The 16,266-nt window shown below is 39.3% G+C and overlaps 1 protein-coding gene across 1 annotated transcript; it reads left to right on the forward strand.

Moving 5' to 3' along the window:
• The first annotated feature begins 12,485 nt into the window (after window positions 1-12,485).
• Window positions 12,486-15,777, forward strand: LOC113066098 (CD209 antigen-like). The gene is made up of 5 exons (XM_026237737.1): window positions 12,486-12,765; window positions 13,017-14,309; window positions 14,445-14,560; window positions 14,700-14,803; window positions 15,336-15,777. Exons 1-5 carry the CDS (start codon window positions 12,642-12,644, stop codon window positions 15,469-15,471), a joined length of 1,773 nt encoding a protein of 590 aa, XP_026093522.1. The 5' UTR covers window positions 12,486-12,641; the 3' UTR covers window positions 15,472-15,777.
• Window positions 15,778-16,266: the final 489 nt, after the last annotated feature.

The following is a 16,266-nucleotide window of genomic DNA, read 5'->3' on the forward strand; positions in this document are numbered from 1 at the left end:
AATAGAATGCCTAAAAATCAATACACTATCTGGGGAAAAAAAATCACCCAGTAGACTAGAGCCTACAACCTATTTTGTATTTAATTGTTCTCCAGCTATAGTGAATCCAAAACACCAAAAATGTTAAGGGTGACTCATTTTCACCCATGGCAACTAAAAAGAGGCAACCATTATCTGACTATTTTTTAGTTAGCCTATAAGCCTACATAGGAAATATTGGAATTTGGTGTAAACATCATTACTAATCTTAAGAGTTCAGTTCTGTTTAGTTTGTGCTTAGCTGACAAATTTGCTACATCAGAATCCATGCCATAATAATTTAGGCTGCTCTACTAGCAAACAGCAAATGCTGCAGTGCCAAGTAAATGTGCTCTTCAATACTCTGAATCGAATATCAGGCCAACAGAATAACATTTACTAAAATGATATGATATTTCTTTGGGAAATAGCACAGTATGATAAACAACATGACCATATATTACTGTGTTACGGAACTTTATTTGTTTGACTAACTTCTCTTAACTTCTGCTTTTCACTTCTTTCTCACTCCCCTCATCATCTCTCCTCCTCGTCCTCCAGCTTCTCCTGCTCCACGTGTATTCGTGTCCTCGCCTCTTCACTCAATTATTTTTCCTCCTTGCTCATTTTCAGACTTATCTCCTTTCTCCGAACTTATATTAAATATATACATGTAAAAAGCTATTAACCATTCAGAAATTCTGTATATCTAACTTATTTAGTAACTAGCATATTAAGTATCTCCATTCTTTTGCTACTTTTTCACTCTCCATTCTTTTCCTCCTACACACTTTCTTCTATTTCTTATTTGCATTCCTTTCCAACTGCCGTGCCTCCATTCTTTCTCTCGCAAACCCTTTAAATCTTTGCTCTCCTATTGTTGTCTTGATCAAGCATTTTTTGTCGTCTTCTATTTCTGTTGCGACAACACAAGGCTGTATCGACGTGGCTTTAATTGAGCGAATTTGTCAATAACGCTGTCAGGGTTGATGTCATTCAAATTGTCCTTTTCAATTGACATGATGGCCAGGTCGTTGAGCCTGTCTTGACCCATGGTGTTCCTTAACCATGTATGAAGACGGCGCAAGGCACTGAAGGAGCGTTCACAGCTGCAGCTGCTTACTGGAATCTTCAGGGCAACTTGGAAGAGAGCCTTCAGGGTGGGAAACATGTCTTCATCAAGCAGTTGGAACACAGTGGAGGTGTCAGGGACTGTCTCTTTCTCCATCCTTCTATTGATGAAACTTTTAGCCACTAGGAGTTCTTCTGGCTTCAACTGAATCTTGTAATGGGAGGCAAGGCTTTTGAGGGCTTCTTCAGAGAGAAAGGTCTCTGTGGTTGGGTTGCAAGCATGAATACCTGACATAAGTGCTTCTCCCAGTCCTGAAAACCGATGGGTGAGTTCCTCTACCTGGCATGGTCCAGGCATGGATAAAAAAGCTGTTGTCTCAATTCATCTGAGGTGGTCAGATTGGAGGTTGACCCACAGGCTGACTCCACCACAAAACCATCATATCTTTTTTGTTTTTGCCTGGGACAAACAGGGAGCTGGATGTCATTTGCCTCACATAAGGCCATGGCCCTCCTGAACACATCTTCACCACCAGAGTCTGTGCTGAGCTCTGTCAAAGTTTGAAGGACTGCCGTCTTGTACTGAACTGCTTTGCCCAAGTCCAAACTTTCCCCCTGCAGGTACCGGTGTAGACCTTCAGTTATGCCGAGGAGTTTGGAAAACATCACAAGCATGTAGAGTGTCTTTGTCTTGCAGAGCTTTGACCAGATCCCTAGGGCCATGGATGTGTTCATGTTGCGGAGATATGCTAAAATGGCAGAAAGGTTGTTCAAGACAGCATTGACAGACCTCACCTGGCACGCCCATCTTGTTGTGGAGAGCTGCACAAGTTCAGATGGCCTTAATCCAAGTTGTTTCTGGATTTCTATGAACTTGTTGTGGTTCACAAGTGAGTTGCTGAAAAATGTGTACACATTCTCCAGCAGTTCAAAGAATGCAGTAGCTTCAGGTATAGCTTTGCATGTGTAGCACAGAACAAGGTTGAGTTCGTGTGCATAGCAGTGCACATAAACTGCTTCAGGGTGTCGCTCTCTAAAGCGGGCTTGGACACCCCCCACTGCTCCACTCATGACAGATGCCCCATCATAGGCTTGTGCAACACACAGTAGGTCACCCAAGTTGTGCGACTGTAACATTGCCTCTATCTCATCTGCAATGGACTTTGCATCAAAGCCCTGTAACTTCGGAAGCCCAAGAAAACACTCTCGCACTACACCCTTTTGCGTAACAAAACGCACACAGACTGCAAGCTGCTCTGTGTATCTGTCTCTGGCCTCGTCTGCCATCACAGAGTACATCTTTGCAATCTTCATTTCCTTGATGATGCTTTCTGTGATTTCTTGTGAAATGCTGGTTATCATTTCATTTTGGGAAAATTGAGAGAGGTAAGTGGTATGAGAAGGGGGAGTATATTTTTGTAGAAATGGGTCAAATTGTTTAAGGAGCTTCATACATTCAATAAAGTTGCCTTGATTCTGGCTAGATTCCTGCTCATCATGCCCCCGGAATGGGATGCCTTGTTTTCCTAAAAAGGTGGTTGCTGCCACAATACGGTGAAGGTACTGACGCCTCTCTGAGATTTCTGCTGCACTAGCAGTTTTCAGCTGCTCAATTACATCCCCATGAGTTTTTGTGCTTTTCAAACTTTGCCAGCATGTCATGGTGGAAATGTGGAGGGCACTTCTTTCATGCTCCCGGAAGGATTCCAAAGCCCTCTTCCAATTTGAAAACCCAGAGCAACTGAGTGCATCTTTATTAGCGCGAATGTTTTGCCTTCCGTATAGGCGACATGAAAAACAAAATGTGCAGTTTCTGGTTACAGAGTGCTCCAGCCATTTAAATTGCTCAAACCATGCCTTGTTAAATGCTCTTTGTTGAGCTCCAAACTGGCTGAGGGGGTACTGTGGGAGATGAACCTGCTTTGGGCCACTTTCCGGAGTCCCTAGATCACTAACTGCAGTTAATCCACCTGCTGTCCCTTGCTGTGCTGCCTGTCCTTCCTCTTCCCTAGCTGACTCCTCTGTGTGACAAAATAGTCCCTCAAACACAGTAAAATCAGAAAACATTAGCTAGCGAATAGTGATGGGCGAATGAAGCATTATGAAGCTTTGGGGCTTTTTTTTTCTAAGTGCCAAAAAAGACTGGAAGCTTGGGTGGCTTCAAACTCGGCAAACATCTAGTGGCGTGTAAAACTTATAACAGCCCTTTTAGCCCAAAACGCCACCATAACTCGCTGATAATAATTTAAGTCTCATGTGTGCAATAAAAGTTCCAAAAACATGTGTCTTATTATTAAATATGTATACTTTTTGTTCAGAATTTCTGCATTAAATATAGATGATATTGTGTAATATGTTACAGTAAAATAATGATGCACAGTCCAAAAAGCTTATTAATTTAATTAGCAATACTCTGCTGCTTTATTCATTATTACTTTTCACCATAACAATTCATTTAATTATGTAAATACTAATACATTTATTATATTATTACAGGCACATCTCAATAAATTTTAATATTGTGGAAAAGGTCATTGTGCTGCACCACCAGAACAAGAATGACAGATTAAATTTGCAGAAAACCTTTGCAGGTGTTTTGAGTTGATTAGCTGATTAGAAATCTTGTCAGATCAGAGATCTTGTATAAAAAAAATATTTGTTCTAAAATTCTAATACATTTTGAGATAGGTGTACTGGAGTTTTGATTTCCATGATTTATCATTTTGATTTATCATCAAGATTAAAACAATAAAAGGCTTGAAATATTTTACTTTTTATGTAATGAATGTAGAATATATTAAAGCTTTACTTTTTAAATTAAAGTATGGGGGGAAAATAACTTTTCCACGATATTGATGCATCTGTACTAGAAATTGTAGTCATCAGGAGGAGGAAATATACTTTCTCATGTCTTTCTAATCTTCTTTATCGCTATATTTCTCAATTAGTCTCTTCTTATCCCACTAATGTGCCGAGATTAGCTGTAAAACATGCCCTGAGATAGTTTCGGTTTTACGTGTTTCGGTTTTACGAGTGAACCCCGCCCCCGCCCCCCAAATTATCCGACAAATCATCTGACAAATCATCCACCCATCTCTATTAGCAACTAGGCTAATTTATCTTAATAACACCTAACGTTAACTCTCTAGGTAGCCAGCAATACAGTCACGGATTCACAAACCTGTAACACTGTAACCTGCTTCTGAATCTCTCTCTGGCCGGTGAGGTTTATTGTTAGTGTTCCGTATAAAAAACTTTGTTATGTCCATAACTTCAGCCGGTTAGCCGGTGAAAAACAGTAGCCCGCCAGTAACAATAGTAGTAACTATAGTAACAATAGCCCGCCAGCCCCTGATGACAACGACGAAGAAGATTTATATTCTTCTTCGTTAGTTTTTATTGGCAGTTGGCAAACAAGCTGAGTGATGCGCGATGCATTACCGTCCGCCACCACGCACGGTATGTGCTTTTGTTTCATTTTTTGCCGCTCCAGTCAGAAAGACTGAGAGGAAATTAAACAAAGTTGAAATTATTTTTAAAAACCTAAAAGATTCGGGGCTTTTGACAAAACATTCGGGGCTTAAGCCCAATTAGCCACCCCCCCGCTCCGCCCCTGGTGCTACATTATCAGCATGCTATCTGATTTTGAAATCTTGAAGTTAATCGATCTGTTTAGATAAAATAACTGACAAAGTTATGCTCGACAAAGATGTTATGCTCGACAAAGATGTTATTTTCATCACATACAAAATTTTCACAGCAGAAAGCAGCAATTAAAGATGTAATGCTTACAATGTTATTAGTTTGGCATGTGATATAGGGAAAAGCTTAAGCCACTTTGAAACTCTCCTGTTATTTTTTTAATTATTATTATTATTTTATATGCTATGTTATGAACATAACATTTCAAACATACTGAAATACTTTATTCACAGAGTGAAGGCGGAGCGTGTTTCTGGTATCAGTGCGCACCGAGGGGAAGTTGTTGCTGCTCACAGACTCTGCTGCCGAGTGAGAGAGATGTTTAACCTGACGAAATGTAGACGACCGTGGGAACACAAGCACAGCACATCCGCCAAAAATCAACCTGCAGCAATGCTCGTTCATCGACTCGCCAAGCTTTACTTTTGTAGGTCGCATGGCAGTAAATAATTCGATAATATGACCATGCAGTCAATACAGATATTTAATAAAAACATTAAAAAGCAGGGCTGTAACATAACCCATTAAAAAACAAGCCAGGTCTACACCAAACACAAGTGGCATGATCCAACAAAAGACAGCAGAACCCAGTGATGGATACACTGGACTGATGCTCGTTCTGTTCATGATGAAATTTTCTGACACTGTGTTCAGATGATTTGACACTATAGTGTGATGTCATCAAGTTTAGACACACTTTTCGCTGTGGGACACAGATGACAACTCTGGCGTCCGGTGTAGACACACAGAAAGTTTCTGCTCTATTTACTCTATTTAAAAATCATCTTGTTGCATTTATAAATTTAACTGCTAAATGAATGATAAAGAACTATATTAAAACTTGTTTTGCAAAATTTCTTTGTCATTTGAATATTGATTTAAAAATTGGTTTAAATCATAAATCAGATTTTTTTTTTCAAAAGCAAGTAAAGAAGGTTGCCTTTAAAATCACTTAAGTTGTCAATTACTAAAGCTTTTTTTTTTTTTTCATCGTGTGAATGTTGTTGATTATAATGAGAGAAGTTGAGTTTAATCGTGAGGACGTTTTATTAATTCTTTAAAGTTTCAAAAATTTAATTGTGGCGGTTTAATTTTATTTGTTTCTTGTTTTAGGCAAATTAGGCCTAAATAAGGGGAACCAAATCATACAGTGCTTCACATTTAAATATGCAACAATTTCTTAATCAGTTTACGGATAAATGTTTTTTTCTCAATAGGTTATGTCAAAATAAAGGACAGGTAACAAATAACAAAAATGCATGTTGTTTTATTAAAGGAAAAAATATATTTATATTTAAATTATAAATTAAAATATAGGCATAATATTTTAAAATATTGACATTTTGCATATTAATCCATGTAGCCTACCTCCCTAAAATAGGCTACCACTTTTAATGCTCAGATGCTAAGTAAACCACAATTTCTTTAAAATAATGTAACGCATAATTAATATAATATAAATAATACTGCACACCTTTTAAATGTGTCAAATCTAAAATATGGTTTAATACCATCTAGCTTAGAAAATATAAGCACAGACTCAGGCACAGTCTTGACATTTATCCTGCTTGAATTTGTTCTAAGAAATGCACTTAACTTCATAAATACCAAACTTTCATCTGTGAATATTAAAGATTTAAACTATAGTGTTTTTCTTTCATTTTCCGTGACTGAAGCAGTGAAATGTAACACATCAGTGAGGGAAAACTGACATCGATTTGCGAAAATGTGCTTTGATGCGCTTGTTTGATAACTTGTGGTTAAAGTGCCACTCAGCGGTCAAAGGCTGCAAATGCACTTTATAAACGGCGCGGCGGCGGTAAAAGAGGCGTTTTCGATGTCTACTTAGTGTAAATGTCATGTGGAGGGGTAAGGAGGAACTCAAGTGCAGATAAGATGTACTGAACACAGGATTTATTTACACAAAAGGGGAAAACAAAACCCACGAGGGGGAAAACAATGACTAGGGCAGATACTAAATTACTTAACAAGACTGGGTAGACACGATAAATAAAGACTCGAAACACAAGAACACTAACTACAAATAAACAATTACAGGTCTCACAACATCTTCTTCCAAGAGCGACACAGAGTAACAATATTTCACAGGAACATGTAGAGACACATATCACAATGTGGAAACAATCACAATGAACCGACAAAAGACAGAGCACACTAGGGGATCTAAATAGGAGAACCAATTAAGACACAACAGGTGGAACAGATAAGGCAATCACGACAAAACTAGGATAGAAAGGGGGCGGGGCAAGGGGATGAGACAACACAAGCACATGGCCCAAAGACAAGGCCATGTGCTTGTACACAAAACACGGGTCTGTCAAGATCCTGCCTCAAGACTAGAGAAAAGTCAGGACATGAAGGCAGAATCATGACAGAACCCCTCCCTTAACCCCTTACTAGTAACCCCCCTTTTTTGGCATGGAGACCGAAATTACATACCCAAAATAAAAAGGTTTCTGCTCATGATTCTTTCTGACTAGATACATAATCAACCTTTGTTCACAAAGCTGACACTTTAAAGTTTACTGTTCAGGAATCAGAATCACTCAGACTGTTATGATAATAGAGATATATAAGCTCAAACATAAAAACAAAAATAAAAATATTAAAAACATATGTTTTAAATGTATTTAAAAAAATGTTGATGTAGGAAATGAGTTTGAAAACACAGTGTAGCTAAGGCCACAAGTCTTCCAAGACTTCATAAAAAATTTCATAATCGAATCTGTAAAACTGTGAATTTTATGAAATATTTTCTAAGGCCATGTCATGTGTTTTTAGAGAAGGCTAATCAGATTGATTTATGGCACTTGTCATCTCTGTAAGATCTCACATGTAAACTTTCCTGTGCTCTTTGTGTATGTTTCACTGTTGAAAACTGTCCGTTTCATGATTGTATTGTTCTCACCAAACGGTTCTTTCACACCTCCGCCAAGCATGACACATTATCCGCATTATTCTTTTATCATTATTCTTTTGTTTTTATTCCACCTTTATTAGCCTTGATTGTGGTTTTTCAGGCTTTACAAAGCAACAAAGCAGCGATCTCATTTCAGTCTCTCTTTGCATTTAGCCCTTATTTATCAAAAGTCTTACTATAAAAATACAACAAAACATTTTCTTACGACCTTACGTGAATTATTGAGACAAAAAAGCATTATGAAGAAGAAAAGCACCTGCTATTAGTAGCATTGGTGCTAACGTTAGCATCAAGCTACATCTGACAATTTATGAAATTATTAGTACACTTTTACTCAAAACTCACTTTAAACCCCGATCGAGTGTTTATAATAACTTCCTTTAGCGATCAGGGGTGGAATTTGGTCGTTTACTGTTGTAAAAATATGTTATTTGTAGCCTTTTTCATCGCTGCACAAGTTAGCATTTCCGATGTACATTTTCGATTTTTTTATAAAAACGCCCCAGATCTCAAGAAATTCTCATACCAAGCTTTACTATCGTAATCGCGGGTTTATTATTCGGTTATTTCGTGTGTACAGAGGTGTTTCAGTGTTGTTTTGGCCATATAACTACCAGGAAGTGTGCAGGAAGCATGTGACACGATGGGGCGGTGTCCAGATATGAAACTCTAAGATTGACGTTTGAAAGACCCAATCAGAGTCTGAGTCACACACCGCACGAGCTGCCGGCACTGCGCACACACACACAGATCACTGGGAGAGGCTGTTTATCATCTGATCGCGTAAATCCGTGGAAAATGAATAGAAATGACGATTCTGTCTGAAGAAATATGAAGTAAACATCAGTAAATATATCCATATATCTCCGCAGATATGCATCTTTGGTCTGTAAATCCTTATTGACGCTGTTCATTGAGTCTATGTGAACACAAATAAACCGCTCTTGACGTGACTGAATATGAGTGAGTTGTGAATTTCTATTCAAAATGTGGCATAATACGGATTTATTATTTTGCACTCCTGACATAAATCACTAAATATCTGTCACTGCAACAATGTTTTATCAAAATATTGGTCAAATATCGAAGCTTGAGTCTTTAAACTTTCCATTGATGCACAGTTTGTCCAGATGAAGTAAGACAGTGATGTTTAATGTGCTGTGAAAGTGAAACAATAATAAACTGGGGCCGTCAGCGATGTTTGCACGCAAAGGGGTTAAGGAGCGGCTTCCAGACGCTCCTCAAGGGAACATCAAACACGGGACATGACTGACTGAGACAGAGACAAAAGCCAACAAGACACGACAAATAACAACAAAGGCAAACATGAATATACTACGACAGGGTTAGGGTGACAAATCAAAAAATACAAACAGGGAAGGGGAGGAAGCGGGACAACAAAGTTCAAGGGGGGGGGAGTCCAGGGTGGGTGGGAGGGGGCAGAGGACAGATGACATGACAGGAGAAATCACAGGGCACGGGGCAACATCTTCTGGACTCTGGACAACATCAACTGGACACATGACAACATCAGTGGAGACAGAAACTGGGTCTGGAACCGCGCTAACTGCGGCTGGCTCGGGATCTCTGGGGACAGGGTCTGGGGACAAGACAGGACTGGTAGGGACTTCAAGGATCTGAACAAGACAAGACAAATAATCAGACAGAGCCCTGGCAGCAATAACAACAGGCATCTCCTTACGAGCCGAGACAGACTGTAACAATGCTTCTGCTGCAGAGTCGGCTGCGGCTCTCTCCTCCGCCCTCACGACTGAGGACTTGGAAACAGTTCTCTTAGTCGCCGGTTCGGGGTCAAGGGTCACTGCTGCTGGCTCGGGGACGCCGGCGCTCACCGCTGCTGGCTCGGGATGCCTCGCCGACTCAGGAGGAGACAGAGACGCAGGACCTGAAGACCCCTTCTTCCTCCTCTTCCTCCTTGGCCGCGGTGCAGAGGTCACAGCTGGGTCTGAGACTGGTTGGGGGAGTTCGGTCTCAGGCAGGGCAGACTCCCACGAAAACAGTCTCCCTCGCTTCTTGGGGAGACTGATGGGTGTGGGAGGCACCTAAGGACTTGGTGGGGGATGTGCCTGATCCCCCAGAGCGGCCACGGCCAGGATACGACCCTCTGGGATCACTGGCAGCTTGGCCGAAGGTGGGGACCTCGTGGGGGAAACTTGCGGCTCCTCCTGGGAAAACCTCTCCCACAGCTGGGCAAAATTCCGCAGGATCCACTCGCCTTCTGACGAGTATGGGAGGGCAACCCTCTTCATGTCGGTCGGGGATGACCACCAGCAGCGCCTAAGAGGCTCCACTCGCTGCTGATGATTGGACTTCCAAGAGCGACACAGAGTAACAATATTTCACAGGAACATGTAGAGACACATATCACAATGTGGAAACAATCTCAATGAACCAACAAAAGACAGAGCACACTAGGGGATCTAAATAGGAGAACTAATTAAGACACAACAGGTGGAACAGATAAGGCAATCACCAGAGATGTATAGTAACGAAGTAGAACTACTTCACTACTGTACTTAAGTACTAAAAGGCAGTATCTGTACTTTACTAGAGTATTATTTTTTTCTCCTAATTCCACTTTTACTTCGGTACATATTTTCGCTGAGTTTAATACTTTTACTCCGATATTTTTTTTATGTGCTGCATCGTTACTCGTTACAATTATAATAATGTTACGAATCATTCCATTACAAACCACTGCCAGAACTGTAGATGGCAGGTTTGATGAAGCTGGCACATCATTGAGCGAATCAAGCGAGACTGCGCGTGCTGACTGAACTGCTGTGAAGAGAGAGATGAACACCGAGCCGAGCCAGATAATGACTCGTTCACGAGTCAAGAACCGGTTGCATCGGTTTTCGGATGACCAGTAACGTTAGTTCTTTCTGACAGTTCGATTCAATAAACCAGTTGAAGAAAACAGTTCACCGGTTCTTTTGCGCTCGATGCAATGGCGTCATTGGCGTTGACTGCACATGGGCTCATAACATTAACACAGAATCAGTTCAGAATCAATCACCAAAAGAATCAGTTCGGTTCCAGACGCTCTGTGTGTCGGTTTGCTTCACGCTAAATCACACATGCGCAGTATCATCAGCTCCTCGGTTCACGAATCAGACGCGTCTGACAGAAACAGTTCTTGACTCGTGAACGAGTCATTATCTGGCTCGGCTCGGTGTTCATCTTCAGTTCTCTCTTCACATCAGTTCAGTCAGTGTACTGTTTGAGTCAATGAATTACTCCGGGATATTGGTTTGTTTTAACTCAGAGGGAGTGTCAGACACATTAAACAAGTTAACATCTTAATTCATCTGTGGATTAATGCGTATTGGAGACGCGAACTGTTTAAAACGATTCAGTTCGATTTGGTGGACTGTTTCAAAAAGATCCGGTTACATCGAATGATTCGTTCGCGAACCAGATATCACAAACTGCTTTGTTTTTAACTGTCTTACAACAGACACGGAAGAGAAGACAATGCTGAATAAAGTCGTAGTTTTTGCTATTTTTGGACCAAAATGTATTTTCAAGGCTTCAAAAAATTCTAAATGACCCTCTGATGTCTTAGGGGTTTGAAACAACATGAGGGTAAGTTATTAATGACATCATTTTGCAAATTGGGCTAACTAACCCTAGTAACCGTTCTTTTGTTTGCAAGAAGTTACAGTCAAAGGAATTGTGATTGTCCTTTAGGTTAATCATTTGAAATAGTAAAAACAATATGTTCAAACTTTTGACTACTTTCTTTATTAGCTACATAACACAATACTTCTACTTTTACTTTCAGTACTTGAGTAGTAAATTTTAAAATAGACTACTTGCAATTCTTAAGTACAAAAAATGTTGAATACTTTAGTACTTCTACTTAAGTGTGGTGCTTAAAGAGCACTTCTACTTCTACTCAAGTCACTTTTTTGATAGAGCACTTGTACTTTTACTCAAGTATGGGTCTCTAGTACTTTATACATCTCTGGCAATCACACAAAACTAGGATAACAAGGGGGCGGGGCAAGGGGACGAGACAACACAAGCGCATGGCCCAAAGACAAGGTCATGTGCTTGTACACAAAACACGGGTCTGCCAAGATCCTGCCTCAAGACTAGATAAAAGTCAGGACATGAAGGCAGAATCATGACAGTAAACCTAACCCTACCCCTAATTTATCCCTAAAATCAGAGGGGAATTGATAAGTTGAATAACAAGGGCATTGAAGAACCTAGCTCTGGTTGTAAAGCTAAAATTGACATTTCCTGTAAACGTATGCCTCAATTCTGATTGGTTGATTGGAATGTTGTTCCAGGATCAACCAGGATGTTGATTCAGGAACATGTTGCACTTGCTGAAATCACAATCACATACAGTATGTGGGCAGACTAACCAAAAGGCTATTGGTGCCAACCTGAGAAAATCCTTTTGACCTCAGGATCTGCGCTTTGGCTACATAAATTAAGCCAAAATCAGCCTTAATCTACTGCTGTGAAATGTGCAGTTAAGTATCACAATACAGAAGAACCATGATAGCCTAATGTGGTGGTTAAAACTTTTATTTTATGTAAAAAATGATAACATTGTGCACTGTTTCTGAAAGTAATTGTCCTGTTACTCCTTTTACAAGCATACGCTGAGCCTTCCTTAGGGCAGTGTTGTGACATACATGTTTCAGCAGATTTCCTTTTGAATTCAGATGCACTTGATAATAATTCAGAGCAACCTGATGTTGTGTGATGTAATTTCCTCCAAGTTCGGCAGTTTGAAAAAAAAAAGGAAAAGCATTAGAATAGCATTAGAATAGCAACTGTCTTTTGAGAGAGAATTTAGAATTTGAACACATCAAATCGCTGTTCATTTGAACAAAAACTAATCTCAAAGGAAGAGACAGTAGTAGTCATGGACCTAGAACAAGATGGTGAACAAAAGACCAATAGCAGCTCTAGTGAGAAGGAACTGGACAGAGATAAAGATATTTTAGATGATAAAGACCAGAACACCAAAGAGGGAGCCCAAAACCGCAGTAAGCAAACTTTTATTATTAATCAAAAGATGTGAAATATTTGAACTGTTGTTTGAATATTTTATTGGTGAGATTTGGCAGGTAAAATTTCAGTTTTTACTGAATATATTTAGTTTAGTCATTTTCAGTTTTTGTTTTCAACTATTGTATATTTTTTGATTTTTGCATTTATGGACACACTTTAAAAGTTCATATAGTTTAAATTAAAAAAATAACCTTCCTATTTAAGATTTTGCTTTTGTGTTTTGCAGGAGTGGTTTTGATTGTAGCATGCTTGGGCTTCATATGTATATTTCTTTTAGCTGCCATTGTAGTACTGCATATCAAACTCATGGCAGATAAAGATATAGAAGTTACACAGATGTTACAGTCCAATGCAAGATGTCAAACTGAGAAAGACCAGCTACAGCACACCATCAGCTCTCTGAGTGAGAAGAACCAGAAGAAAAGAGTCAACGATCCCACTTTTGAAATAAGCCAGTTACTGAGGAATTTGGACTTTTTCAAGCAGAAGAATCAGGAGTTGGAGAAAACAGTCGATCAGCTCTTTTCTGAAAAAAGCCAGTTAGAGAGAAAATATGATTATTTGAATCAGACGAAATTGGAGCTTGAAAAAACGTTCAACAATCTCACTTCTGAATACAGCCAGTTACAAAGAAGTTTTGAATCCTTGAGTCAGAAGAATCGGGAGTCAGAGAAAAGATTCAATAATCTTACTTCTGAGGAAATCCAGTTACAAAAAAATATGGAATCTTTCAATCAGAAGAATCAGGAATTGGAGGAAAAAAACAATCAGTTACAAAGAAGTTTTGAATCTTTGAGTCAGAAGAATCAGGAGTTGGAGAAAAGAGACAACAATCTTACTTCTGAAAAAAGTCAGTTACAGAGAAAATATGACTCTTTGAATCAGACAAAACTGGAGCTTGAAACAACCGTCAAAAATCTCACTTCGGAAAAGAGTCAGTTACAAAGAAGTTTTGAATCTTTGAGTCAGAAGAATCAGGAGTCGGAGAAAAGATTCAATAATCTTACTTCTGAATGCAGCCAGTTACAAAGAGGTTTTGAATCATTGAGTCAGAAGAATCAGGAGTCGGAGAAAAGAGTCAATGATCTCTCTTCTAAGAAAAGCCAGTTACAGAAAAATGTGGACTCTTTCAAGCAAAAGAATCAGGAGTTGGAGAAAAGAGTCGATCAGCTCTCTTCTGAAAAAAGCCAGTTGAAGGGAAGTTTTGACTCTTTGAATCAGACGAAACTGGGGCTGGAAATTCAAGTCAACAATCTAACGTCTGAATGCAGCCAGTTACAAAGAAGTTTTGAATCCTTGAGTCAGAAGAATCAGGAGTCGGAGAGAAGAGTCAATAATCTTACCTCTGAGAAAAGCCAGTTGCAGAAAAATTTGGACTCTTTCAAGCAGAAGAATCAGGAATTGGAGAAAAAAGTCAATGATATCTCTTCTGAAAAAAGCCAGTTACAGACAAGTTTTGACTCTTTGAGTCAGAAGAATCTGGAGTTAGAGACTGAGCTAAGCAAGTGTTTTAAGAAAGGTTTGTAGCACAGGATTAGTATGTAGTTGCAGTTTTCTATACAGTATAAATAAAATACAATAGTATTGTATTTAGTATGGAAACAGCTGGTATTCTTTTCATTTCCATTTTAAAAAGTGTACTGCTGTGTTTCAGATTTTTCAGGTTCAGGTTTGTTCTTGTCCAGTGAAGCAATGAACTGGTCTGACAGCAGGAAGTACTGCAGGGATCGTGGCGCTGATCTGGTCACTATCAAAAATATTGACAAGCAGGTGGGTTTAGGAGCAAATACTAGCAACTTCGTTCTATATCAGTTAAACAATCCCAGATAAAGAACGTTATTGAAGTTATAGAAATGTATTGAAGATCACAAACACTGAGATTCTCGCTCATGTCTTGTTTCATACACAGAAGTTCATTTCTTCATTCGTCAAGGACGTTGTGTGGATTGGTTTGTCTGACATAGAAAACGAGGGGAAAATGAAATGGGTGGATGAGTCATCACCGAAACAAGGGTAAGTTTTAAAACGCTCAAAGAAAACCACTGTGCAGCGTATGCATTTGTTTTAAACCTGTCTTTGTTTACTAGTTGCTTATTAGCATACTTATTTTTAACTTATCGGCTGCTTATTAGTACTAATAAAGCACATATTCTCCTGGTTTAAAAAACAGCATGTGCTGGTTAAGTATGTTTTGAAGCTGGGATGCTGGTTTATGCTGGTCATGTGCTGGCAATGGACCAGCATCCCAGCATCAAAACATACTTGACCAGCATATGCTGGCGTTCTCAGCAGGGCTTCGTGACCATTGTCATGCTTATGGACTTGTTTTGTGTGTTTTCTCCCCATGTGCTCCCTGTGACCCAGTTTCTAAACAACTACCTTGCTAACAATTAATTAGCAGCAAATTAGGAGTTTGAGGCAAATGTCGTAGTTATTGGTTTGTTAATAGCGAGAATTGATCCTTCAAATAAAGTGTGATCTTTCTTTGTATAATTGCATGACTTAGTAAATACTTGTTCAGGAACTGAATCTGTGCGTTATTCAGGTTTTGGGCTGGGGGCGAGCCAAATAATGCTGGTGGAAATGAAGACTGTGTTGAACTGATCCCTTCCTCTGATGTCCTGAAAAACTGGAACGATGCCTCATGCGCAGATAAGAAAAGAGGGATTTGTGAGAAGTAGCATTGCTTCCTTCATCTTCCTGATGTTTAATAATGCTTGAGCTATTTTTAGTTGTTTTTATATCATCTTTTAAGCTATTTTAATAATACAGTTGTAATTAATTTTTGTGGTTTTGCTGTGTTGGTTTCTTACTGCAGTAATAAATCTCACAGCACTCTGTTACACATGGACTGCATTATGGGTAATCTCAGACAATAACATTTCTTATGTTCTTCATCAGAAGCAGCTGTATGTAAAAGAGCCACACAGATGGGAAATCAAAAATTACCTGTATTACAGTGTATGATGTAGCTGTCCATCAGTGTAAACAATGTGCAAAGTAATTAAACCAAAAAGTACACTATTTATAAAGTTATTGGCTTCTAAAGTAAGGAGTCGACTCTGAATCGCTGAAACGAGTCGTTATAGATTTCAAATATTTTTCCCATCTCTATGTACGTCACTAGGAACACTTTGCATAATAATCTCCGCCTACCGTCCTGGGAGAAACTGATCTCTGACCTGCCCCCCCCCCCACACACACACAGACGCTCTGTTTGGTGTGATAGCATCATGTCGAGGAGACAGTGTGTTTTTAATTGTAAAGGCAAGTTTGTTTTATTTTCACTGCCAAAGAATGAAGATCAGAAGAACCAATGGCTAAAATTCATTTTCACCACAATACCAGAGCAGTAAAACAAATCCCTTTTGTTGTGTTCACAACATTTCACTGATGACTGCTTTTCTAATTTCGGTGAGTACAGCGGGATTTTCAAAGCGTTTGGCCATAAAAGATGGTTCATTACCAACTTTATT

The sequence above is a fragment of the Carassius auratus genome, chromosome 4 (genome assembly GCF_003368295.1).
Source record: "Carassius auratus strain Wakin chromosome 4, ASM336829v1, whole genome shotgun sequence".
In the NCBI taxonomy this organism is placed as follows: Eukaryota; Metazoa; Chordata; class Actinopteri; order Cypriniformes; family Cyprinidae; genus Carassius; species Carassius auratus.

Bases quoted from the DNA above. Each gene is read 5' to 3' on its own strand.
- LOC113066098 (XM_026237737.1), top strand. From the start codon at position 12,642: ATGGACCTAGAACAAGATGGTGAACAAAAGACCAATAGCAGCTCTAGT. The intron at 14,310-14,444 runs GTTTGTAGCACA...GCTGTGTTTCAG, and splicing joins AAGCAAGTGTTTTAAGAAAG to ATTTTTCAGGTTCAGGTTTG. The intron at 14,561-14,699 runs GTGGGTTTAGGA...TTTCATACACAG, and splicing joins TCAAAAATATTGACAAGCAG to AAGTTCATTTCTTCATTCGT.